General features: G+C 45.7%; 1 protein-coding gene across 1 annotated transcript in view; it reads left to right on the top strand.

Annotated features, from left to right (window-relative positions):
• The window catches only part of LOC135902314 (suppressor of lurcher protein 1-like), a 151037-nt gene that overhangs the window by 70159 nt on the left and 54590 nt on the right, over positions 1 to 26288 (top strand). Inside the window, exons 7-8 of the mRNA XM_065432283.2 lie at positions 24158 to 24381; positions 25001 to 25120. Of these exons, the coding sequence (XP_065288355.1) occupies positions 24158 to 24381; positions 25001 to 25120 (344 nt within the window). The remainder of the gene's footprint in view (positions 1 to 24157; positions 24382 to 25000; positions 25121 to 26288) is intronic.

Genomic DNA, 26288 nt, shown 5'->3' with positions numbered 1-26288 from the left:
CAGAAGACTTTCACAGGTGCATCACCGAAGAAAAAAAAAGGGCGATATGTACAGGTTCAGTATTGCCATGCACGAATAAGCGAGTAATATATACCTGGCAAATTTTGCACTGTACAAGGTGGAGTGTTATGTAATGTGCGCGCTTGCAATCACAAGAGTTGCTGCTGACGGGAAAATGAACGCTTACTGAGTAACAGGCATTAAAGGGCTCCTTAATAATTGACACCTTTCCTGCGTGCACAATATTATATTACTTGTTTCCTGCTCAAATCTTGTTGATCTTATCAGGGTGTATAATTTGTTTCCCACGACTTGTAAATTCTTTCCTAAATGCCAGAACCCTAGCGATAACAACCAAACACGCGGGAATTTTGCGGCAAATTACCTCTCCCCTTCTCAGGCTAAAATAAATTTATTATTATTATTATTATTATTATTATTATTATTATTATTATTATTATTATTATTATTATTATTATTATTATTATTATTATTATTATTATTATTATTATTATTATTATTGCATTGGTGCTCCAATTACTTGTCTGCGTCAATGGATGAAGCGAGGCTTTGTTAAGCAGCTGGAACGCCAATGCATTTCTCCGTGATGTTCGCGAATTAATATGTCGAAACTGGTGTCATTCCTGAGAATTTGTTCCAAGGGGATCAGCCTTCTGAACTCCATGGCTAGACTTTGTAAATTGCAATATTAGCCATGAGGTAATTGGTTAAATGTTATTTAGTGAATTTTTGAATTATCCGATAATGCATTTCAATTTTTTGTGCTAGTAATGTCCACCTCTTCGAGTAGACCAGCTCAGGAGCCAGAATTGTGCTATCTCCCACAGGCAACCTTTACGACACTTTGAAAGCGTTCGCTCAAACTCCCTGCATATCATCAACGTTACTGTAACTGGCCTGATATCCAATCGTGCCATCTGGCGCTCGCTGAGAGAACGTGATATTGTCACCCACAACAGAGGGTATGGCACACGTCCTCGGTGCAATAGGCACAGCAGAGTCATTTCCTTTTGTGCTGCAAGCATCGCCAATAAGGGCTTTGCGCACTGAATCTCATTGGGTTTCGACTTTTCCCCGCAACCCCTTAAGATGTGGTCAAGGTTCTGGGTGAGGATCAACGATGCTCGTCGCGGCCGAACATCTGGTTCCGAGAGAATCACCTAATAGCTTAATACGTGAACAGAATAAAGCATTAACTGCCTTGTTTTTCTGTGCACTGACATGCACTGTTCCTTCTTAGGGCAAAACTTCCTTTGCACCTCTCACCACCATTCTTACGTCGACGTGGTTTCTCTCCTCGTGTCATTGTCGCACCGGCGTCTCACACTGTGCACCTGCCTGCTTCCGCGTGTGTATTTCGGCATAGCTTGTGAGTGGTGCATTGCATAAGCCTCAAAATTCCAAGCGGTTAAACGCTTCATGGGATAAAACTAAAGACAAATACACGCACTGGCAGCGCTTTATCTGTATAATATTTTAATGATGGGCTCATTTATTACGAAAGGGCGTGGCCGGCGCCATTTTGAGACCCTAAGTTTCTGTTAAATACGATATTTTTTCAGAAAAAAATAGATCTAACGCACATGTTGGAGTCTTTGCGGAGCAAACCTTTAACGAAGCGCGTAAATAAATGCAGCAGAGCTAACGGTGATGCGCACAATTGTCTTTACTTCCATCCTGTGCAACGTGTAACCTCGTGCCATGGTTATGTCTATGGACAGCAAAGGTCACAACTTTTATATCTGATGTGTCACGTTAACACATACATGATTATGCAGTATACTTCCGTTAATTATGCTTCGATTTGTGGCTTATTTAATCCCGGTGAAGGTGCCGGCCGGCGCCCATGCATTTCTATAGTCCCAAACTTTTGTTATTTCAATCGTAAAAATGGCCTTCACCGGATAATTGGAGCGTGACCGGCTAGCAACCACGCGCCTGACCCCTTTAGTGACCTCGACAGCGATCCCTTTAGTGGCAGCGTCTGTCTCGGCGAAACTTAGGGGACAGTGAATGCGTTGAGCAGAGATCATCTCTCGTCGAAAACGCTTACTTCCGGCCCGCTCTAGCCATACATTAAAATAATGACCGTAGCTATCAATTTTTTGTAACAGTATCAATCTGATTCTAACGTGCGCCATTTATTTTAAAGAAAATTGGGCCGTATAATACCAGTGCGGTGCGATTGAACGATACCATAACTGCCTTCGCAGTGTTCGCCCACTCTGCCGCGCAACAAATTTGCACTGCGGCAAAACAAACTGTAAAATTTTATGTGGCGAAGCTGACTTTAGGAAGTTTGCCAATATAGTGCAATAATTTATAAGCTAAAATCGGGTATGCGTACGATTTATACTTTGTTTAGGAGCTTTAACACCATTTATTTGTTAGTTTACTACTTTAAACACATAAAAAGTGGGATCGCGTGCAATCCTGGGGGGTGTTAGAATCAGGCAAATACTGCCAAATGAATCAGCTGTGTGCGTTGGCGTTTTTTGCCTTATTCGACCTGCTGAATAACTCCAATAATTTTATCGCTACCGTCAGTGTAGAAATAATGTAAGTCTACTGCATTTTTAAGGCTTCTACACCCATTCTGGCAAAGTGACAGGCACCCATTCGGGACTAGAACATATCATTCTGGAGGATTAGCCAAGAATGGACACACACACCCAGTGGCACATACCGAGTGGCGAAATCACTGACAATAAAGTAAATCAAAGAAGTCCCTGAGTATAGCGCGCTATTTGGGAGGTCCGTGTGTTTTAAAAATGCCCATGAGCCGACATTATGCGTTCAAGCTAGAGTGCACCACAGTAAGGTTGAGTGGGACAAGCGGCTGGCGCCGCGCATCCATTGCAGTGAGGCGTCCCACATTGAAAAACACAGTGGCGGCGTTGCGAACGAAGTGACATTTGGCCGCACTAAGGTCGCGCCTTCGGAAACTGCTGACTACACTGCGTGGCGTGGTCGTTTATCCTACATCGCGTATTTGCGATCAGACTGCTCAAATTGTGTGCCTAATTACGTATCACGTTTGTTTGTGTCTTAAGAGTAAAAGTATTATTTTTCTGCCGTGCGGTGATTGCGCGCAGTGCGGCCGCAGCGTCGTCTTTCATGTAATGTTATTACAGTTATTTAGGACAAATATTCTGCTTGTTCGTCAAGCAGCATGTGTCTCACATGTGTATTGTGACTTTCGTTTACCCATAATATTCTATATATACTAATCGTTGGCCCTAAACCGTGTTCGATATTTCTTGCAGTCCATGGCAAAAAAAGAAATGAAAACCCGTCACGTGGTTTTACTGCTGATATGGCTTCTCCCTGCTGACGTCGAGATTACGATCCTGACCGTGGAGGTGGTATTCAATGGAGGCAAAATCCAACATGTTCGTTTACCTAGATTGAGGTGCATATTGAAGAACCCCAGTTGGTCCAAATTAAACCTAGGTTACCCGCTACGGCGTACCCCACAATCATATCGTGGTTTTAGCACGTAAAAGCCTTGAATTTCTTCAATTTTAGAAAAGAAAATAGTCATGTGCCCTTAGGCTTTTTTGTCGGGGTTCAAACAAAATTATATTAATGTCGAGTGCGATTTCTCAGAAAAACGTGGTGTTGCTCATCTTGTACTTTAGAGCGGTATTTATGTAATGACGTTCACATGTGGACGTCTGCCCAGCTGAGCAGCTTGTAAATTATAAACGTCTAGTGGGAGTCATTTGGTGCACTATTACAACGAGACTAGTGAAACAATTAAGGGAACGCTATTTCTGACATACCCATTGTGATGCAGGTATAATCCTGCGTTCTTCGCAGAAGCTAAGTATATACTATACATGCACCACTCAGTTTTAATGGGATGCAAACATAGATTGTTCAAAAATAAGTTTCCTTGCCTAAATCGAATTGGGAGATTCAGAGGCTGCGCAAAATGGTCTGTTTATAATGTAGGACAGCTAAGAAATCATTGAGCAGAAGCTTTCAACCACCGTACGGTAATTCACTCAGGAACTGTTGTGTATCTGCGCAGCAACGTCCTGCAGCATAATCATTTGGAAGAGACCTAACTTGCATCGTTCACTCACCCTCGATACTTCAAAAGGGCGGTTATGCATTACATACGAGAATGTGAATTCAAGAATACAATATCATATGAAGAGCAAATAGCATTTGTTTAGACATTTATGTTTCTACTTCATTTCACTTTCCGGCATGTGAGGTCGCCGGACCAGCCATGGAAGTCACATTTATCTAAGAAGAGGTTTATTAGCGGCTTCTTATGCAAAGGGCACAGCGACCGGGGATCCCGAAGCATCGCCCAAGAAGACGCCAGCAACCAGCAGCGCGAGCAGAGCCGAGCCGCGCGTTGGCGATGCGGCTGTTCAACGAGGCGCGTCTTCTTCTTCACAATCTCCCCCCCCCCCCCCCCGGACAAAAAGAACCATCTTGTCGACTTAAGAATCGGGAGGCAGAGGGTCGTGGTAGGGCTTGAGACGCGAGACGTGCACAATGTCACGTCCACACCGGCGCAAGCCGTCAGATGGTGACAGTGACTCAAGGAGGAAATTCACCACGGATGTTCGCTCCAAGACTCGGTAAGGCTCTTCTTATTTTGGGACGAGTTTGGAGGAAAGTCCCGGCGTTTGAAAAGGCACAGACAGCCACACAAGAAAGTCGACGCTTCACCGTGCTCCCTCATGGGTTGTATAATCATATTTCCTTTCATTAGGTCACTATCATCATCATCAGCAGCAGCATCCACACAACAGAGCCTGGAGCGTAGGTGGTGTTTGGAAGCCAGTCGGTGCGGTTTTATTTCTGGCGCTGCTGTAGCTGTGCCGCAAAGGTGCACGCGAGCTGGTGGCTTTCTTTGGCTTGTCGGGCAACGTCGGACACAGCTAGACACTCGGAGGCATGTGGACGGTGTGGAAGAAGCGTGTCGATGGTATGCGCAGGCGCGCGACCATATAGCAGGAAGAAAGGTGGAAATTACATGGTGGTCTGGATCACGGTGTTGTACGGGAATGTGATGAATATAAGGATATGGTCCTAGTTACCATGATGAGATGTCACGTACATCGAGAGCATAACACCAAGTGAGTGGTTAAATGGCTCTGTGAGCCCATAGTATGGTGATGGTATGCAGTGCTTGTGCGATTAATAATGTGGCATTCCGAAAGTGAACCTTCGACAACTTCGGAGAGGAACGTGTGACCTTTATCACTTAGGAGTTCTTGAGGTGCACCATGTCGAAGGGCGAAGCGATGTAATACGGAATAGACTACATCCCGCGCTGTTGCTCTTGGTAAAGCAGCAGTTTCGGCGTAGCGTGCCAAATGGTCAGCAGCAACTACGATCTACCGATTGCCGTCTGGTGTCATAGGAAGCTGGCCATATAGGTCGATGCCGACGCAATCGATGAGTTTGGCCGGGCACGGGAGCGGCTGCAAGGCACCAGACGGGCGTAAAGGCGGCAAGTTTCAGCGTTGACAGTGAAGACAGCACCGAACAAACTTTTGTACAATATTGTACAGGCCGCGGCAGTAGCAGCGGTGGCGAATTCGTTCACACGTCTTGAAAACTCCGGCATGTCCACACTGTGGATCGTTGTCCAAGGAAAGTTTCATGTCGTTATAGTAAGCAAATATCTGCCCATACGTGGGCCGATCCCGAAGATAGTGCAATGCCGGGCCGAGCCGCAGCGGAGGTGTAGTTGGCCATTAAAGGGCCCACATTCGCTGGCCACCCTTCTTCAATGAGTGGAAGGGCACTGAGATTTTTGTGATCTTAAGTTGCGGAGAATCACCAGAAGCCACCTGCGGCCTTCAGGAGCGTAATTGCGTCGGTGAAGCAGCTGGTCACGCATGGCCAAATGACTTGGCGTCGGTGGATTCGGGATACAAGGATGGTCGATGATCCAGATTGATAGTCGAAAAGAGAAGTGATCCACGGGTTACGACGTTGTACAACGGCAGAGGAATCCGTGTCGAAAGATGAGACGGAGTGTGCCCAAGTTGTTCCGCAGGCCGAGTCTGGAGGTAAAGATGAACGGGACAGGGCGTCTGCGTCTGAGTGTGCGCCCGCTGCGGTATTGGATACGAACAGCGTACTCCTGGATGCGTAGTACCCAGCGGGCTAGGCGGCCAGTGGGTTCTTTCGAGCTGGCGAGCCAACAAAGCGCGTGGTGATCTGCGACGAAGTCGAATAGGCGCCCGTATAGGTATGGTCGGAACTTGCCAGCGCTCATACTGAAGCCGAACACTCTTTTACTGTCACGCTGTAATTGTACTCAGGCTTCATCAGCGTGCGACTCGCATAGGCGACTACGTATTCAAAGTAGCCGGGCTTTCGTTGGGCGAGGGCGGCGCCGAGACCGGCCCTGCTGACGTCTGTATGTACCTCAGTTGCAGCTGATGGGTCGAAATGACGATGCAGTTTAGCAAACGCGGAGTCACATGTAGGGGACCAGGAGGAGAGGTCGGCGTTACCGCGTAGAAGCTGAGCCAATGGTGCCAAGGTCGACGCGAAATTTCGAACAAAGCACCAAAAATATGAACATACGCCCACAAAACTTCGAAGTTCTTTGATGGTCTTAGGCTTCGGAAACTTAGCGGCTGCTCGAACTTTTGCAGGATCGGATAGAGCGCCATGCTTGGACACAATGTGGCCTAAGATGGTGAGCTCCTGCGCGGCGAAGCGGCAATTTTTGAGGTTGAGTTGGAGGCCAGCGTTCGTTAGACAGATCAGCTCCACTTTCGCTAACACCCACTACGGGGTCTACGTGGCGAAGTCTCTTCACGTCATTTTCACGAGAACGCTCTGAACTGTCCGCCAGGCGCCGACGGCGAACTGCGGCTTGTGCTATGGCTTCCTGTCCCGCTCTCTGCACATCGGTCTCCTGAGCCGGATGTTTCCTAGTTGCAGTCGCGCGTGTAGCTCTACGATTCGCTTCTGCAGCAGCGGTTCGTACCTTGCGAGGAGGTGCCATAACGTATGCCGAATAGTAAACACAAGTATCCAGACTACGCAGTGCACATATCACATCCCTTGACCCAAGGCACGATATACGATGATGTTGTTGATGATGATAATGATGATTTATTGGCATCCCCTTGGAAACGGGGTGGTGACAAATAGTCACGTATATATAGCCTGCTTGAGTTAACGAGGTCCAGCTTTATGCAGCATGCAGCTGCTACATGCAACTGCTACATATCGAGACACCCGGTGGAATATAACGGAACTGCAATGCGAAGTTTGTACGTATCGACGCTACGCGGTGTGAATGTCACATGGCGTGTAAAATGGGACGATACGATGCTAATCTTGATAATGATGATTTAATGGCATTTGCTTTGGAACGGGATGTTAACAGTCTCTTAGCCTGCTTGAATTATTCAGGTATGTCATACATCTTTTTCATTAGAACAATATTTATACATCTCTATAATCTTCTTTTTCTTCCTCAAGTCTTCTCTATCTACCTTGTATTGTTGCCTATGCAACTCCTACAGGGCGTGCCACCCGGTGTAAAAATATGCAACGGCAATGAAAAGCTCGCATGTATAGACGCTACGCGGCACGCATCTCACATCGCAAGGCAACTGGCACTATACGGTGTTAATAATTATGATGATGATTATGACGAATTATTGGCATCCCCTTTGAAACGCGGCGGTTACACGTTCACCAAGCCAGCCTAATTTAATCAACAACCAAATATATATGCATTCTCCGGCATTTTTTATACATGTCCTTAAACGTTTTCATCCTCAAAAATTATTTAACTGCCTTGTACCACTACATGTGGACTTGCTGCATGATAGTTTTTTTTATAGTGTAACAATATGCAACTGCAATGCAAGATGTGCACATGTCGACGCTATGCAGCACGCGTGTCTCATAGCGTGTATTACAGCGTGTAATAGGGCATTTCTCCGCTCCGTGCTAGCAGGTGCCGGCGTGGCGTATTTACAGGAATTGTGTAGAATAACATAATTTCATTAACTGTAATAAATACGTTGTTTAAAAAAAAAAAGTGATGGCATGGCTCAGTGGTAGAGTACCGCACTCCCACGCAGCGGGCCCGTGTTCGGTCCCGACGGGAACTGGGCTTTTCTTTTTTCTAATTCCCAGTGATAGCTGCTACCGACACCGGGCACCGTAGGCGGCGGTGGTGGGCACCATCGCCAATCGAAATGGCTATTGCAATGAGCCCATAGCAGCTTACGCTGTAAAACTGGGAGTCTGCCAGCCTCCACGCAACGAACGTGCACTCGCAAGCAGATGACGCACTTGACAATGACAGCCGAATTCCGTGCCTCAAATATAAATAGGGGGTAAAAGGGTGTCAGTATCAATTTGCCGTATAAGTAAAGCGTCATTCTAAGAGTGTACATGTGCAATCATTCTCAACTCCCGCAGATAAAGTATGTTCCATATGCCACGGAGCACTTCTCAGCCCCGTTCCAGTTAGCTCGCCACGCCCTCACACAATTTTTCGTCATGCGGCGCCTCAGCAGGAGAACGCCGTCCCACCCACCTTAACCTTATTCAAGTAGACTCTAGTTAAAGCTTGATGATTTTTTTTTGTTACACTGATTAGTGGTGCACTTGCTCGTACGACTTTGGCAGTCAGCAAACAGGGTTTATATAAGACCTTAATCTGGTACTTGCATTTTGAGCACATATTAGCTTGGTATATATATCTAGAAATATACTTGGAAAGGACTGATTGTTGGGCTATTTATCCAATTGTTTTTACCTTAAACATTGCGCGGAAAATCTGCGAGCAAACGAAGAGAACAGATGAGAACGAACGCTCCACGTCTGTTCCCTCTGCCTGTGTCCAACATCCTTTTTTTTTTGCGACAGCTTTCTTTGTCTAAAATGTGTCCGTTGGGAAACAGCCAACCAACGTTAAAACGCAGGGAAAACTCAAAGAAATCTTTAAAGAAAGAAAGAAAGCTTCGAGAACGAAGAGGCACACGGAGGAGGAGAAAAAGACGAGGATGCTGGCCATGCAGGTCATGCACCAGCAGGCGACCCTCTGCTGCACTAAGGGGGTAACATGAAAGGACCCAACAGGCCCAAGGATAATCCCAGTGCCACACTCGCTCCCGCACCAGTTGATCACGGCTCCACAACGCGCACTTGGAGTATCCCTGTAATATTAACCTTAGTGACGCTGCAGCAGCTACAGTGTTGGGGAAGCTGTAGTGACACTCGAAGAGAATTTATGAAAGCGCAAGGTGAAGCGTTTTGATAGCGCGAGTACCCTCAATAAATATACCAAGTTAAAGCTCGACATGTTCTCTTTTGACTAAAAGCATCAGCTGCAGCTTAGTTCGAAAGCACCGCGGTAAAGTGCAGTGCTTTCAAGGTGAAAGTCATTGCTAGTCCCTAACTACCCCAGATGAAGACATTTGCTCGTCTCCAGCACTCAAACAGCTTTCACTGCTCTTGCTTTACAAGACATACAACGAGCATCACCATCTATATACTGACGCTTCAATCACAGTGAATGGGTTTGCAGGATCGCCGATCTTTCTTGCAAAAACCTCCACCGTAAAGATTTCATTTTCTCACCAGACTACAGCGACTGCTTCCGCGCGGAACTCGCAGGCATTCGTTGTGCACTTCGCGTAATTTATTATGAAGTGCATAAGAAATGGAGCGTGTGCAGTGGACTCAAAGGCTACTCTTCATTGTTTGTTTTCTGCCTTACGCCGTGTACCCCACGAAGAACTTGTTCTAGAAATCAGACTTCTGCTTCATCACCTCGTCGAGCAAGGACACGTCACGTTACAGTGGATTTCAAGTCACTGTGGCGTAATGGGCAATGAACATGCCGATGGAGCAGCACGATCTACACATGAGAAGGGCTTGCAGGACTCCTTACCAATCTCAAGAACAGACGCAGCATTGAAAATTCGTGTGTTAGCGAATGAAGCCATAAGATTTTTATCTAACACATCAAGCTTGAAGCACACACGTCTGCACCGACTGGATCCGTCCTTCGACTTTGACACCCATGTCGACAATCTTGACTCAAGACAACAGTATTTTGCCGACTGTCGCTTGGTGTCGCTATGGACGAGAGCGCGGCTTGCAGTCACTGCGGCGGCAAGGAGACTACAGAACACATACTTTGCCTCTGTCCTCGATACAGCGCACACCGGCTGTCACTAGCAGCCGTGTTGGCCCGCTTTGACGGCAGGCCACCTTCAGAACAGACAGTCTTGTAATGCCGACATGAACTGTCGTCGCACCGAAAGTCGGTGAAGGCTTTGTTGACCTTTTTACGTGGCAGTGGCCTATTAGAAAGAATATAATGATCCCGTCATTTCCTCTTTTGACGCTTTTTTCTTCTTTCCGTCTTTACTTCCCGTTTCCCTTCCCCTAGTGCAGGGTAGCAAACCGGAGGCTTTAATTCTTCTTAACCTCTCTGCCGTTCAGTCATTTGTATCTCTCTCTCAGATGAAGCCTTACTTATTACGAGTCACCGCAAATTTTTCTCGCCATTCGGAATAAATCGTTTCCACGATCCTGTATCCAGCAGCTAAATCAGGGCATCAAGTTCACGCCTGCGTTCACGCCTGAAACCCCACGCAGTGGTTTCAGCAAACAGGCACATAATGTATCCGTTCCAAACGAGATAACTGCGTTATACTAGCACACCTTTGTGAAGCCCAGCGATGCTGCTCTATATCACTGCGTGTGTCGCATCATACAAAGCGTAGAAAAGCAAGCATATTTTTTTTTCTAATTATTATAAGCAATCAGTAAACATCAGATCTCGATATGCCTTTATACAGGTCCATTCAAGTTTCTTCTAGCCGTTAATCGTTTCTTGCGCTGAACTATTTGTTTGAAGGCTCGCTGCTATATGCAACGTCGTGCCTATTACTCGATTAATTTTATTAAAATAGCAATTATGTGGATACCCCAGGCAAATTTTTAGTGATGCCCTGATATTCCGTATAAAGTCGTATAGTGTGCTAAGATAGTGCGCCGCGTGCCGTATGCTGTGGAAGGGAGGGAAAGCGTGCGAAGTTCTGCCGAGAAGGATGGTGCTTGGATGCGTGCCGTCTTCCCGCGCGCTATCAGTTTGAGGTCGCGTTCGCAATTTAAAATTTTGGAGACGCGTTGAAGCCAGAGTCAGCACAAAGAGTTCGCCGCCAGCACTCTTCATCCCGCCAGCATTGTGAAGCGAGCGTTCGCGATCATCGAGTGGGATCTGTTCATGTTTGCCTGTGCGCGGACGACACCGTGCTTCTTAATTTGGGTAGTAGGCAAATGTGTACTGCAATTTATACGGCCGACAAAACACCACTAACTTTACTTCGTGTAGCTGTCTAATACTTGGCCCTTCTTATCAATGTTTCGCCTGTTGGGCTAAAGTGCGACTTTTGTTTAATTAGAACGAAAGTTCTATTACGGGGACGGGGGCATGACAAAAAAAGAAAACTAATGGGCGGGCGGCGGGCGGAATCGATAGGTCGTCACGGCCATGAATACAAAGTCCGCAGACGTGGCTTCGTTCGTATAATTTCCCTCGCGCCTTTTTTTTTCCCTCGCTGTGTCCAACGGGGTTATAAAAGAGAGTGCCGTCAAAGCGACGGAACACGACCGAGGAGACGTGTACTCCCGCCGGGCTCTGTCGTCTAGCGTTTTTGGTGCGTCCCGCTCTGTTTAATCACTCGAAAGGCGCCGCGCGCAGGAGGAGCCGCGACGGGAGCCGTAATAACCTATTTGTAACTGGAAATGAGAAAGGCGTTCTCATTTCTCCGCTAATGGAGACGTACGCGACGGGCAGCGGCGCTACAGTAGCCGGTCACGCCAGCGGCACCATCGATCGGGAAATTGAGAAACGTCAAGCCGCGCGTCGCGTCGCGAAGTAGATTCCAGTTTCGGCCTCGGCGGCAGAGCGGACGCGCTCTCCCCCTACGCCTCCTCGCCCTCGAACACCCAAAGCCGGCGCTTTTCGTCTGCACTCGTTCCTGCTTCGAGTGTAATTCGCCCTCCTGTCTGGCCGAGGTTCGACTCTCAGAAATACCACCGTCATCGAACAATTAACTTGTTCTAAAACTTTCATCCGTGAAAGATGAGCCATCTCTTATTTGCCATTAGCCGCCTATATAGTTCCTATCATTTTTGCCCATATACTCTGCCTAAAAGGCTCTCCCGGAATGAGCTTCTCTTTTGCGGCAGTTCCCCTGCCTCTGTTCGTGTCTACTCAGGCAACTGCCGCTTCGAAAAGAAAGAAAGATCGTCACGTCGTGAAATGTATAATCCCGACTTGCTTCATGGCGGAATTCGAATGAATACGTTTTTCCGTTCTAAGCACCTTCTGAGGCGCGAAATATAGTGAGAAATAATGCTCATAATTTTAGTGTAAGTATTTAACTTCATAAAAGCGGCAAAGACAAAGGCGACAAAAAGTGAGAGAAAAGAAAGAAAAAGAGAGGAGGCAGGGTTGTTAACCAGAAAAGTGTCGAGTTGGCTACCATACACTGTGGGGAGGGAATGGTGGAATACGAAGATGCGCGAAAGAGGGAAGAAGGTAATTAATGTGGGCAAGTTAGCAGATAGCACGCTCCCCCCCTCCCCCTCCCCCCGGCTCCCAGACCAAAGGCACTCGAACAAAGCAGTGGTTCTCAAAACCCACAAAAGTACGTTCAGTGCTTTCAGGGCGGGTAACCGATAAGGACCGTGTTCCAGTGGTCAGTGGGCGATCACCTAGTCAACGCAATGCATTTTACGCTGAATGCCTTTGTCAAATCGAGAAGAGTGGCACAATGTGTGGTCTATGTAGTCGTCGCAGTCGCAGACAACACATGCAGGATTATCAGCTACTAAAATTAGCGCTGAATAATCTCTCGTGAAGTCAAGTCCTAACCACAACTGACGCAACGACACTGGACAGGACAGGCGCTGACTTTCAACGATGCATTTTATTTGTTAGAAATGCGCATCGCTTCTCTCTTCTGTGTCTCTTGTAAGACTTTCTCTCTTTCTGTGAAATTTCCACAGAATTACTTATCAGTTCAACTGCAGTATATGAATACAGCGTATGCTCAACCACGGATCAGGAACAGATGATCGGGGAATGCTCAACCTCCGCTCAATATGCTCAATACGCTCAACTACAGATCAACAACAGGAATTGATCGAACGTTTCACCGCCTAATCAACGTGCATGTTGTTTCAGAAAAAGCGTTCGAAATTTTTTTACAATGGGGAAGATGCGACATCTAAGCGACTTCCTCAGGGATGTGTTCAAAGCTATACATTTGAAAATGACTCGTGGTTGTATTTTTGGGAGTAATCATCAAAATGAGACTAACTAATTTTTTAACCGAAGTAGTTAGACGATTTATTCTAGCGCAAGCCTTGAGGCCCGTCATACTAGAAGTTCATAACTGGTTCCAGACCTGCAGAAAGATGACGCTAACAATTTCCCCTCGTAATTTCTGCCAGACGGCCAGTTGTACAGGGTCGTCCTTTTTGAAAGCGAACACGCGAGCGCGTGGCCTGTGCTCTGCGGCGGCTGCCTAGAGCGCCGGTCAGTTGCAGAGAGAGGACACACGTCCGCTTTTGGCGTCATCTATTGACGGTCAGAATGACTAGGCATGGCCGATTGGAAGCGCCTACTGGACTCCCTTCCCCTTATTACTGATGCGCAAGGAGCGGGGCCTGCAGCGCGAGCGCGATTTGCTAGCTGCAGGCCCCGCTCCTTGCGCATCAGTAATACGGGTAAGGGAGTCCAGTAGGCGCTTCCAATCGGCCATGCCTAGTCATTCTGAACGTCAATAGATGACGCCAAAAGCGGACGTGCTTCCTCTCGCTGCCACTGACCGGCGCTCTAGGCAGCCGCCGCAGAGCACAGGCCACGCGCTCGCGTGTTCCCTTTCAAAAAGGACGACCCTGTACAACCAGTCACGTCGGTCATTGGCGTCTGCTAAGGGCGCCACAGTTGCGCCTTTCGGCACTTCGATTTTGGTTTACCGGTGGAAATTCGACGGAATTCATTACGCTCCGTCTGCATTCAGTTAGGAACTTGTAGGATGATGGGCTTTAACTCGTGCATTATAGAATCAAATGTCTAGCTCTTTCTGTTAGAATGTTAATTGGCCTCATATTCAGAATTATTTATCTAATTACTACCTCGAATCATATTAAAATTGATGCCGATGGCGTAAAAGCAATCCAGCAGATATTGCTTGATTATCACAACTTCCTTTTATTTATAAATTTCTAGTGCATTTTCTGACACACCCAGTATTACCTCTACTTGTATACGAAGCAGTATTGCTTAACCAGCCAAAATGAGGCAGTTGAAGGCTACATCTGTGTCAATGGTCTTTCTTTTTTTTTTGACTTTTTACTCCTTGAGATGTGATCACACAAAACTTTCGCCATACAGATGCTTTATCCGTTCTTGACATGTACTGCTACTTGAAATGCTAGTGAACTTACAATGGTAATTGACCGGAGGTTTCGCGTAACTCAAATGTGGTTTCCAGAAAATGTTTTCTTTCTTTTTTGTAGGTGGATAATGCCAGTGGTACATAGCTGGCGCTGGTATTGATAATATACAAATTATTTTGCCGTGTGCTTAGTTCACTTTGTATACTCAGTCGTACATCGTATAAGGCCGCCTGTTTTTAACTTTTATATGTTACTCCTCTGGAGAACGGAAGTGACACGTTGCAGCGATAAACGGAACCATAAAGTAGACCAAGCAAGTGCGAAATATTACATTATAAGCCTCAGTATCGTAATCTATGCCATAGACCAGCTCCTTAATGTCTGAAGTGACGGCCTTAAGTGCGACTTACCGCACACTAAGCATTTTTCTGGCGACTCTCCAAAACAATGCATCGGCGCACAATGTTTTCGCGGGCCGGCCATCGCGACGAAGTGTTCTCGGAAACGCCTCGCCGGCGAGGGACCGCTGTAACGCAGGCGCCATGTTGTAGGCGGCGCCGGCGCGCGAGCTCATGTACGACTGCTCGGCCGAACACTGCGAAGGAAGAACGCGATTCCGCCGGTATTGCTGCGTCGAGTTCGCGCACCCAAGCGAGGACGACCCATTAGCGCAAGGTTTCGGGAACCCCGATCACGCCGTTACGGCTCGGCGCGGCCTTTATCGACTTCCGACGGCGCTCGGCCACAGCGCGCGCCGTCGTGTGCGCCGTGTTTCGCTCGCACGTGCTGCGTCGACGCAGAGCAGCGTGCTTCGCTGGGCGACTCTCGGAGTCGCGCGATCGCGTGTCGGATTCGCAGCTGCCCACATCTTCCAATACAGCCTGTTCTCTGGCCCAACGCCGCCATGCTCCCTCCTCGCGAGAGGCCTTATTCAGTATAGCCCGTAGTTATGCTTCTATATTCTGCCCCTGTTCGCGTAAGTTAAAGCCTTTCTTTAAAAAGTTCAAGCACGTGTTGTGGCAGTTCGCGAGGCAGAATAGATCTGTATAACGTGCGCAGGAACACAGAAGACACACTTTTATGAAGAAGCGGCTACTTTAATAGTGTTTCCCCGTGTGGCGGCCTTTTTCTACCGCGTTGAAATAACAAAGCCATCATACACGCTGGAGGTGACAGACTGTTAAAGTGCTCCATCCTCTAAAATTAGTGCGTGAGATTGACGTTAGCTATTTCGCGTTCCCTTCTATTTATATTCACCTAACTGCTTTTGTTTTCTTGTTTCATATCGGGGCATTACAGCAGGATCAAGCTCTGGTTAACCAGAGCTCTTAGTCAAATTTTAAATTTTAGTTCAAGGTCAGCGCGTGTCCACATCTTTCCTGTCCGTCTTCAGTCCGCTGTTGTGCTACACATGCTATCATGGGTTACCAACCAATCGTGAATCCAATACGTTGATTAACTTGAACCTACTTGTCATGCATTGTTTGTCGGAATATAATCTAAAGTTTTATTTCTCCAATTTATGTTTACATGGCAGTTTTCCGTGTTGCTACTCATATTAATGTATTCAGTGCCTTATATATATATATATATATATATATATATATATATATATATGCTTACATACATACGTAATACATATGAGGCACTGAATATATGAATATGAATAACAACATGGAAAGCTGCCATGTAAACATAAAATGGGGCAATAATGCTTTCGATGCACTAGAATGATTTACCGTATAAGATATACCTGAGGAGTCATTCTGATCAAACATAAGATTTCACTGTAAAAAGGCATTTCATATTGTTATGGACCACCCGCCTCTCTCGTAACTTTCAAGTTGCGAGAGCCAGTTGAAAGATGAAAAGGACTTGTGTATGGAGACACGAAGTGCTCTACATCGAAAAGTGTTCCCATAATACACCACTTCCTAAACTATGGTGCAGACAGAGGTTAGAGAATGAAAAGAGAGGCTAACGTGAAGTAAATACTAAGAACGATATTCGTTGTAAATCATGTTGACTCTCTTTCTCCCGTTTTCTTTTTTTTTTACGCCTCTTGCTTCTTCTATCCTTATCGTCACTGCACTAAACGCGATCCGCAGCGCCATCTCGAAAGAGCATTAAGTATAAGAAGAAAAAAAAACGGGGGGGCGTGAAAACAATACAAAATGGAACCGGAAGAAAGCGACGAAAGCAGCTCCTTCTTCCTCACCCTAAGTCATGGAAGAAAGAAAGCTCGCACAAGAAGCATTACTGCAGCTCGACAGCAGCAGCACGTCTCACTCTCCTCCGACTCCCCATTCGCCGGCCCCCTTTCCACACAACTCCGCGCACTGCGGAGGCAGCGCTGCTCGTAGTTCATTGCGCAAAGTAGCGTTTTATAAATCATCTTTGAGCGTAAAGCGCGCTCCACCGGACACGCTTGAAGGCATGGCCGGGCATGAACAATAGAAAGGGAAGAGAGAAAGAAGAAAAGAGATGGGAAAAAGAACGACAGGGACCCGTTCGTCGAGGCAGCGAAATGCGCTTAAAGTTGATTGCCTTTGCCGAAGCATTTATGGTTGCAGCGAGAGATCGCAATTTTGAAGTTCGCTGCCCGCCACGTGTCGTTTCTTGGAACGGTGGCAGAACCGATTTCTGCAGTTCCTTCCGTGTGTCACTAAAATCGTTTGGCGTTCATTGAAAATAAGCGATGCCTGTTCCTATAGCGGAGCCGCCATCTGAAGCCACGGTATTTCTGTTTCGTGAAATGATCCATCAAAAAGGAGAAGTGGTAACTAAACACTGTCAGCCCTGTGACAATTCCAGCCCTGCGACAAAGGCAAGGACCGTGTCCTGGTCGAGCAGTACTGGTCATTGGAGATATGGTACAAAATGGCGCGCACATGACTGTACCCCCGGCCTCAGATACAATGGTTATTTACCTCTCTGACAAGGGAGTGCTATAGCCTACATTCGAAGATACCAAAGCAAATACCGCGACAAAGGAAGCATTATCGAGGGTAATTCGTATGAAATGCCCCGTAGTAAATGGAAGCAAAATGTTAAAGAAAATTTGAAAGAAAAAATTCTAATCAGTCGGGTGGTGTGGTGGTTTAGCAACCATTTCTTTTGTAAAAATAAATATCGAGTCTCTAAATTTAATGAAGCGTTTTTGAATAACAGAGGGAGGGCCTGGACAGGCGGGTCATACGTCCCGGCTTCTCATATAGTGAGGTCACGCATAAGGTCTCTCTTGCGAGTTATCGTACTCCTGAGTCAGTACATTTCATCGCATTCCGGGTGCACCTATATTCGTCCTTTCCTTTTTATCCGCGATAAAAATACCCTGCCTCGGTCGTTGACAAATACCTAGCAGGCATCGCTATCTTCCTCCATTGACGTCAGACAGGGTAACGACTGCATCAGAAAAGCGACAATAAACACAAGCGAACGCTCCCATTGTGCCTGTCATAAAAGGACGCATTCCCGCTTTTTATTTTTTATTTTGACTCTAATAAAAAAAAGGAACATTAGAAAGAGGGAGCCGCGTTCCTGGACTGGATTTGATTCCGCTCAAGCGTGAATGCTTTTTCCTCTCGTTTGTATATAAATCACGCACTGCGGTAGCCGCTCGGACGTCTTTGCTAAAAACCTGAAATAAAGTTACGTGGTGGGGCAGCAGTGGCTGCGCTGAGCTTTGGTTTCTTTTCATCTTTGTCTCCCCCACGTCTCTCCTTCTTCCAAAAGGAAATCTTAAAAGGACATATGAAAAACCTTACTCGAATGAAGCGTTATAGTTTCGTCTTCTTGAATGTTATGCGTTCTTGCTTTCTTTTTTAGTATATTCCTCAAATTCTGGTTTACTTGCTTACATGTTTCGCAAGTAAGCGCGGTACTCAGGCCTTTCTTTCTTCCTCCATCAAGCACAACAGGTTTCGTTTCTGTGGCACAGATAAATGACGCTTTTCGACTTCGACAATGGTTTTACTTGGAAGCAACATTTTAAAGTGCTGCGTTTTCTTGTGCCTCGGCCAATTCTCGCCGTCATTAGCAAGAAATACGTTCAAATATGATGGCCGTTCGAACAGGATGCAATCTGACGATGCAGTAGTTCCTCCGACAAAACATGAAGTGTATCGTAACGTGACTACTTGGTGTTAAGTTCCTTTTTTTTCTTCTCTTTCTACAGCTTAAACAACGCACGCGCGAACGTCCCTTCTTATCTGGTGGTTTATATCGAGGTGCTTTATAGTCAGGTTCGTTGCGTATTTTTTTTTTATAAATCAGATTTATTGTTATCACGTCTGTTGAAAACACGCTAAGAAGCATGCTCCTAGAAACATGTTTCCAGAAGCATGCTTGCTTGCAGCTCTACGGCAATACGAAGGTCTGTGTGTCAGGTAACCGCAGAGCTAAAATTTGCGCAGCGATAAGGTTTTCGAGTAAATGTGATTCATGGCTCTGCGTCCACCATATTTTAAGCAGTGACTGTAAAATAGAACGCAAAGAAGGGGTATTCACAAATGACAAAGTGCTCCGCAAAGGCGGTTTATCAAATGGTATCGCGTATTTTTCTTGCAGCTTCTTAAATGTATGAAGGTGACTCTTCAGCTAGCACGATACTAAAAGGAAAATAGTCGAAGTTCATTCAATCAATACATCCCTGCTTGTCAATGCACCTCTCGTTTTCGGTGGCTTCAGTTTGTGCTTATATTGAAAAGAAATTGCGGCACGCTAAATTGCAACGCGCCAGAATATAAACTGGCTGATGTTTGAATTGGAGGCCTGATGTCCTTTCGCTAGTGGTCGAACAAGGAATGCTGCTTCGACATCCTTCGCTTCGACAAGATAATTTCGCCAGGGTAGCATTTGATTTTCTTGGCAATGTTTATGTTCGCGTAGTGAGTGCTACAAAATTTTATTGAAACTGTTGATAAAGATTGGCTCAGAGGATGTCGAAGTGTCTCATACTGAATACCTATATTTTTTTGCCTTGTACGTCTAGCACACGTATACCCAGCGACAAAAGTTTACGGACCACGGGATCTCCAAAAACCTTCAATTCTCGAGCAGCGTGTAGTAGCACTCAGTAAAACTGTATACGACACTGTTGTTCGCATATTCTAGTCGAGGCCCGAAATGCAAATACCAGACTGCGTTGTAAGATTGCGAAGATATTCAGCCTTTCTCTGAGATTTCGTGGCGCGTAATATTTTCTCGCCAGCTGCATGTCCGTAGCACGTCATATACAGCATGCGACAAACGTGGAGCAAGAAAAATTCCTAGCCACGCTCGTTGCCTGCGTACCCAAGTCCCGTCGCATACCGCCGTTCTTATCTCCAAGTTGTTCCACCGAAGTTTAGTAACGGCCGATACGCAACACAAATTAGAAGCAACCCAGAAAAAGAACAAGCGCGTTATAAATAACTCGCAACGACCACTCAGAGATAAGACCCATTGAAGAGCAGGGTCGGAAAAACGAAGAACGTAAACAAATATAATAAATATCTGGCGGCGCCAGGTTATCGACCGGCCACCTACACTGCCTTTCACTAATACTCTGCAGTACTGTAGAGGCTATACTGGGCGTCATCCAATCAGACAGGCTGAATTCGAAACGTTGTTTGTGCAAGAAAGGTTGGTGTTCACTGCGTACGTCAGTCGTATAACCGGATAATGTGACTGATCAACGTATGAATGCGCGTTAATTTATTGGTGTTCTCGCGTGATAACTTCCATTATATTATTTGGGCCCTTCTAATTCGTTATAGAAACTGCATTCAAAAGGTGCATGGATTTAGACAGAGGCACTATGTAATTAACGGAGACCAGGGACGTCGAACGCACACCTTTGCCGGTCAGATCGTTTATTTTAACTTGTCGACATCCGCGCAGTACTGTAGTTCGCTGTGATTTTGAGATAATTTACGGCGACATTGTTCCGGCATGCCCTGTCGATGATGTTGCTGGTTGAATTTATAGCGCATAAGGCTTTTAGTTCTTTATTTATTAAAACCTCCACAGCGAAGTTCTAATGTCATCATGCAGTAGCGACAGCAGAAGTGGATCTAATTTTGGCGAACATTAGGGTGCTTCAACCCTCCTCAACCCCCTGTTTGCTCAAGCTACAGATGGCCTAAAGCTTGAGGACTCAAGCATGCGGCGCTAATAACCACGATTTCAATACTTCAACTCTATTTGTCGCAGAAGCCTTTCCACAGAAGCCTTGTCACCAATTTTGCCTATACACGCAAACGTATAGCGCGCGCCTGCCCGCTCGAAGCATTTTGCGTGTATTCGTGGGCTTCTTTCACGCTAGAAAAAGAACTTTTATGTAGCACGTATTGAGCAACAGAAAGCTGCATCGGGAGTTCTTCATGTCACTCTACAAATTTCTCATTGATATTTTTCATCTAACTAGAATATTTGAGAAATTGATAAATTAACTAATGCTGATTATTTAATTAGGTTGAATGCAAAACATAATCTGAGTATCTCCAAGCGATGGGAAACAACATTATCTTGGTTCCGTCCACCTCGGTAGCCTTTCCACATTTTTAAACCTTGGCGCATGATAGTTGGGCCACCAGCTGCATATTCTTCTCTTTAGAAAATGATAATTCGCATTGAAGCAAGAAATACTCTGTATGCCAAGAAGTGAACCATTGCGAGCGAGATATGGAAAAAAATTGGAGAGTTTTCTCTGCTTCGTAATGATCGCTTCTTTTATGCGGTACGTAAACCAAAGTCCACATACGCCGTTGTCCTCCTAATTCACCCAAGACGTGTCGTTTATCAACTTGTGGTAACTGTACGATGCGGTGGCCTGTTATTTTCGAAGCTATATTCATTCACTGATGAGTGAATGAATTTAGATATATAGCTGTATTAATTTATATAGCCATAGTTGCACAAAACTACTAGATCACAATTTTTCAAGTACTCCTGACATCGTGCGTGGCAGCATGCGCCGAAGGCACCGTTACGATGCCGTGATGGCACGCGTCCGACCAAACAAATTGCGTTCGTTTCTTCGAAGGCAGTCATGCCCGGGAGTTTGCTCTTCTGTATGTAATGGGAGAGGTCGCAAAAGCGTGACTCAGTAAACTTAAACGAACTTTTATTTATTTATTTTTGCAAAGGGGAGGGGCAGGGAAGGGAAGGGTTGTATTCTATTCTGATTAATGTAATCTCCTGGGATTCTTTGTGTTCCTACAGCCATGCTTTATTCTTTTCCCTTGTTCTTTCTTTTCTCTTCCCTTCTTGAAATGCTCAATTTCCATGTTTCTGTTCCCTCCTTCATAAAGAATATCAGTAGGCGATGTGCCCGTTTCTGTGGCAGGTGTGAGCCTGCATCTGCCCATATTTCCGTCTCTAAGCGTGTAATAATGACAACATTAAGAACAACAACTGCGGTCTATCTATCTATCTATATTAAAGTGCACCGGAACAACCTCGAATTATTATTATTATTATTGTTATTATTATTATTATTATTATTATTATTATTATTATTATTATTATTATTATTATTATTATTATTATTATTATTATTATTATTATTATTATTATTATTATTATTATTATTATTATTATTATTATTATAACCATTCTTCCAGGAAGTCCTCTAGCTTGACTTTGCACAAAAATTTTCTACCCTTTTCATTTTGCTTTAATCATGAACGAAACCTTTAATTATGAGGATTAGTATAGAAAGGAAAAAGCGGAGAAGGAAAGGCAGGTAGGTCAACCAGTTTAGCTTAACCGGTTTGCTACCCTACACATGGCAGCGGGATGGTGGGGATGAAAGGTGGGGTGGGAAAGGTGAAATGTAGTATACACACAGGAAATGCAGAAGGTATACTACATCGCTAAGCGTGGACAGCTGGGCTAGTTGGTTGTGAATAGCATTAAGAAACATCGCTCCAGCGCGCAAATAAACACGGACGAGCAGGGAGAGACAACATGAACGCCAGTCTGCTGGCGTTCTTGTTGTCTCTCTCTGCTCGTCTCTATTTATTTGTGCGCTGGAGCGATGGTTCATTATGGTAAACTATATGCAAACTCGCAAAACGGCCTCTGACCTTTCTTCCCGCCATGAAGAGGAGAGTACAGGCTGACAGTAGTTATTATCGCGATCACTTTGTTAGATGTTCGCATTTCGCCCCCTTCAGACTTCAGTAAAAGAATTAAAAAGGAAGAAAAAAACAACAACATAAAGCAAGGTCTACTTGCTCTATCCGTCGAATCCTTACGCTGACGATGGCAGCGGCGGCGGCCGTAGTCGCCAACGTCGTTGCTGGGCCATCGCCGTCGTGCCACCTCCTCATTTAACCCTCGCCACACAGCGTGAAGAAAACTTTGCCCACCACCAGCACTGTTTTGCTCGCGCTGTATTGCTCAGCAAACCGGCACATAAGTTGCATGGCGAGCTGTCTTGAAAGCCAATGATCAGGCGAGTCGGTTTTGCGTGATTATAAGTATGAGGGCACGCCTTCTTCAAATAAGAGAAACCCGAATTTAGACACCTTCGGTTTTTTCCTGGTTTCTTTGTCCTTATTTGACAGCTTGTCGCAGTCGGTTTCTTCGGTTGTGTCCTCGTTCAAGAAGTAGCGTTGTTGTACTATGAAAGTACTTTCAGCCACAAGTAGTTACTGCCGGTGAGCTCACCTCTCCTTTGCGTAATCAAAAAATACATGACAACGGTATACTTTTTACAGAAGTATATTAGCGACATACAGCGCTGTATCAGAAGAGTGAAAAACAACTCGATAATTGTGTAGCCAACGTGTTACAGTGCAAGGAAAAAGTGAGTATGATACTCCCCAAATAGTGAGTTTCATACTCAGTTACGTATAATACTCACCATGATTGTATGAGTTAACAAGAGTTAAGCGAGTTGAGTGAGTGGCTGTATTTTTCACGGTCAGTTTCCGCAACTGTGTTATCGAGGATGCTTTTCCGGAGACGAATGGCACGTGGAATTGCAGAGGAATTGAATGCTTAAGCTTTACCGCAGATGTGCGTGAATCTAAGATGATCGTGTATTCTGTGCGACGCGTGCGATGACATTGCTAGGCGTAGGGAGCGTTTGTTGTTACGCTCCCTACGTCGAATGTTACGCGTCGTCGTACTTGCTTTTTTTTATTGTTTTTCAATTTGTTAATTACTTTCTCTAAGGATGCAGCTTTTAAGCTTTTTACGTGGCCGCGCACGTGCTCTCGTCCATTTGACCTCGCAAGCATTTTAGTTGGGCCAATTAAGCATGAAGCGATAACAGATATTGCAAAAAGAGACAAAACAATTTTAAAGGTAAGAGACGGCCATTTGTCTGATACTTTCGACAAGTGCTTAATTCTTCGCGCTGTTGAAATTTCGAGTCCTCGCCAAATTACAGGCCCGTTAAAAGTAATCTTAGACCGGTTGTTCTAGATGGTGATGAAATTTGTTGTCATGTTATTTCGTTTTCAGTACACGCCAGCATATTTAGACTTTTCCAATGCCCGCCTGCTGTCCTTCAAACAATCGTAGCTTAAAAATTGGAGCAAGACGACAACATTACAACCGTCACTGCGCTCATCAAAGAGTTCGTCACTGTCCTTTGCTTCGTACTCTTGTATGTTCGCGCAACATTTTGTTCTTCTCTGTGATGTAACTGTAGCCCAATATAAGGTTTTGTTAAGCCTTATTTGCTAAACCCTTTCCGCAGCTGCTTGACGAGTCCTGACGCGATCATCGTCTACGACGGCAAAGATCTGGCAGCGCGGGTGATCGCTCAGTTCTGCAACACACACTACTTCGTCGAGCTTCTTTCGACAGGGCCGGACATGATGGTCGAGTTCGTGAGCCGGAGCCAGTCTCCCGGCCAGGGATTCAAGGCCACCTACCACTTCGAAGAGGAGCTCCACTACGCCGAAGGAGGACCGTCTTCCGGTACGTTCTGCAAGCGAGCAGCGCAGTAGTACATCGGCGGGAGAACAGTCAAACGATCTAAGCGATCTATTCCTATTGAACATGGACGGAAGAGCAAATCCGCTTATATGGATTTATATAGGTGATTTGAAGGTGTCTCATTCATGCTTCAAAATATGGACCATTGACGTAGTATTTTTGTAAGGGGATTATATTCAAGTAAACGCGAGAGGAATACCTAATTTCTTTTTTTTTCTTGTTCTGGATTCGTGCATTCTGAACAACATACGGAGTTCAACTGTATACTAATCAAGCTTCAGGTGGCTTGGTATTTTTAATCGTTTGCTTGTTTTATTTTTCACGCTTTTGACACAGCTAAAAATGATTACGTCACGCAGCCCAAGGTTAAAACGACTAGCCGCAACACCGCCCGTTGGAAAATTACCCCTAGCTTGTTTTGTTCTGAATACTACAAATGAGAAACTGTTACATTAAAGACAAGCCGCACAGTGTCATTGAAGCTGCTGTTTGTCCAGCTTGCTTTTCTCAGCTTTGCCTTTACTTTTTCGAGCTAATTATAGCACGTACTGAAGAAATAAGTAGCGGTGCGTTGATTGTCGCTTTTGTGTCTATTCTGCAGAACTCCTGCAGGCTTGGCTCTCCAGTTGTGCTTCGACGCCCCCATCGTGGTCTCCTGTTCAAAGTCTAGACAGCCAAGTAGAAACTACCGACACACCTTTCTACACGACGCCAGGCCCAGGTAACTGTCTCGCGACTGCATTATATAACTATCGTGGCTCGAAAGTTTCGGCAAAATTACAGCCGTAAAAGCTGTACAAATACTGCCGCACGTAATAAGGGGGTGAACTTTCTGTAGCCGAAGTTAACAAAGTTTTTTTGTTCGTAGGTATTCCATTTCTCAACATTGCTATTGTTTTGCATCTTTTCTTACCAGCGGTTCTAACGTAACGACTTCTTCATTATTACGGACCCTGATCTCCTTAAACCTCAAATCTGAGTGAATGCTGGCCGACGTGGTATTAGTGTACACACAACTTTGCATAATTTCCTCTAAATGGGACTCTGAAAGCTTTCGCCGCGCTGCGTCACTTGCTAGAGGTATCTATCTGATCATATATATGCGCATTTCGTAATACCTGCTGCTACTGCGCACGATTCGATGAAGAAGTCGTCATGCAACAGCTATATCGGTATTAGAAGTGTACGAAACCGAGGAAGACGATGCTTGCTCTGTACAGCCTTATGATGAAATTTGTCTCGGGTCGTTAGAGGATCGACTAAGAAAATGCGCAAACAGCCTGCAAAGGTGTACGTTCTCGGGTGCTCATTGCTACGGCCGTCTTGTACTCTGTGTTCCCGCGCTGGACAGTGTCTGAAATGAGTATGTGCCTACTTCTTGCTTCCTCGGGCCCCATATGGACGTGTTCACATAGCTCACATGGAAAGGCACTACGCACGCAGGGTTCACGGCTCACGAACAGTTTGTGGCAAGGCAGGGAAGGGGGGAGGGAGGGGGATGTCCATGTTTATTCTTTATTATTATTTACGCCGAGCGTAATATGGCCTTGCCTGCAGCGCAACCACGAGCGCGGCGGCGGTGGCTTCCGCACGCAGCAGCGCCAAGAATTCGCGCCGCCGGAATTCAAAGCGCGCCGCCGCTCCCTCGAAGCAGCGGTATTGCACTCTGCCGGTTCCCCGAAAAGAGAGAGCGTGTTTGCACGCACGGCGTGCCGACGCCGAACGAGGTTTCACGTACGCCCTTTTCTTGCACTTTGATCCTAATTCGTTCCCATTTGATTTTTGGGATTCCACGTCTGGTTTTCATTATTAGTTGTTGCTGCTTTGCTCTTGTCTGGCACCGGCGCGCGTTTGTGACCCGCCAATGTAACTGTCTCAATAAATCCATG

Source organism: Dermacentor albipictus, chromosome 5, assembly GCF_038994185.2.
Source record: "Dermacentor albipictus isolate Rhodes 1998 colony chromosome 5, USDA_Dalb.pri_finalv2, whole genome shotgun sequence".
NCBI lineage: Eukaryota > Metazoa > Arthropoda > Arachnida > Ixodida > Ixodidae > Dermacentor > Dermacentor albipictus.
The sequence above is the reverse complement of the archived record's forward strand: the minus strand, read 5'-3'. Positions and strand labels throughout refer to the sequence as shown.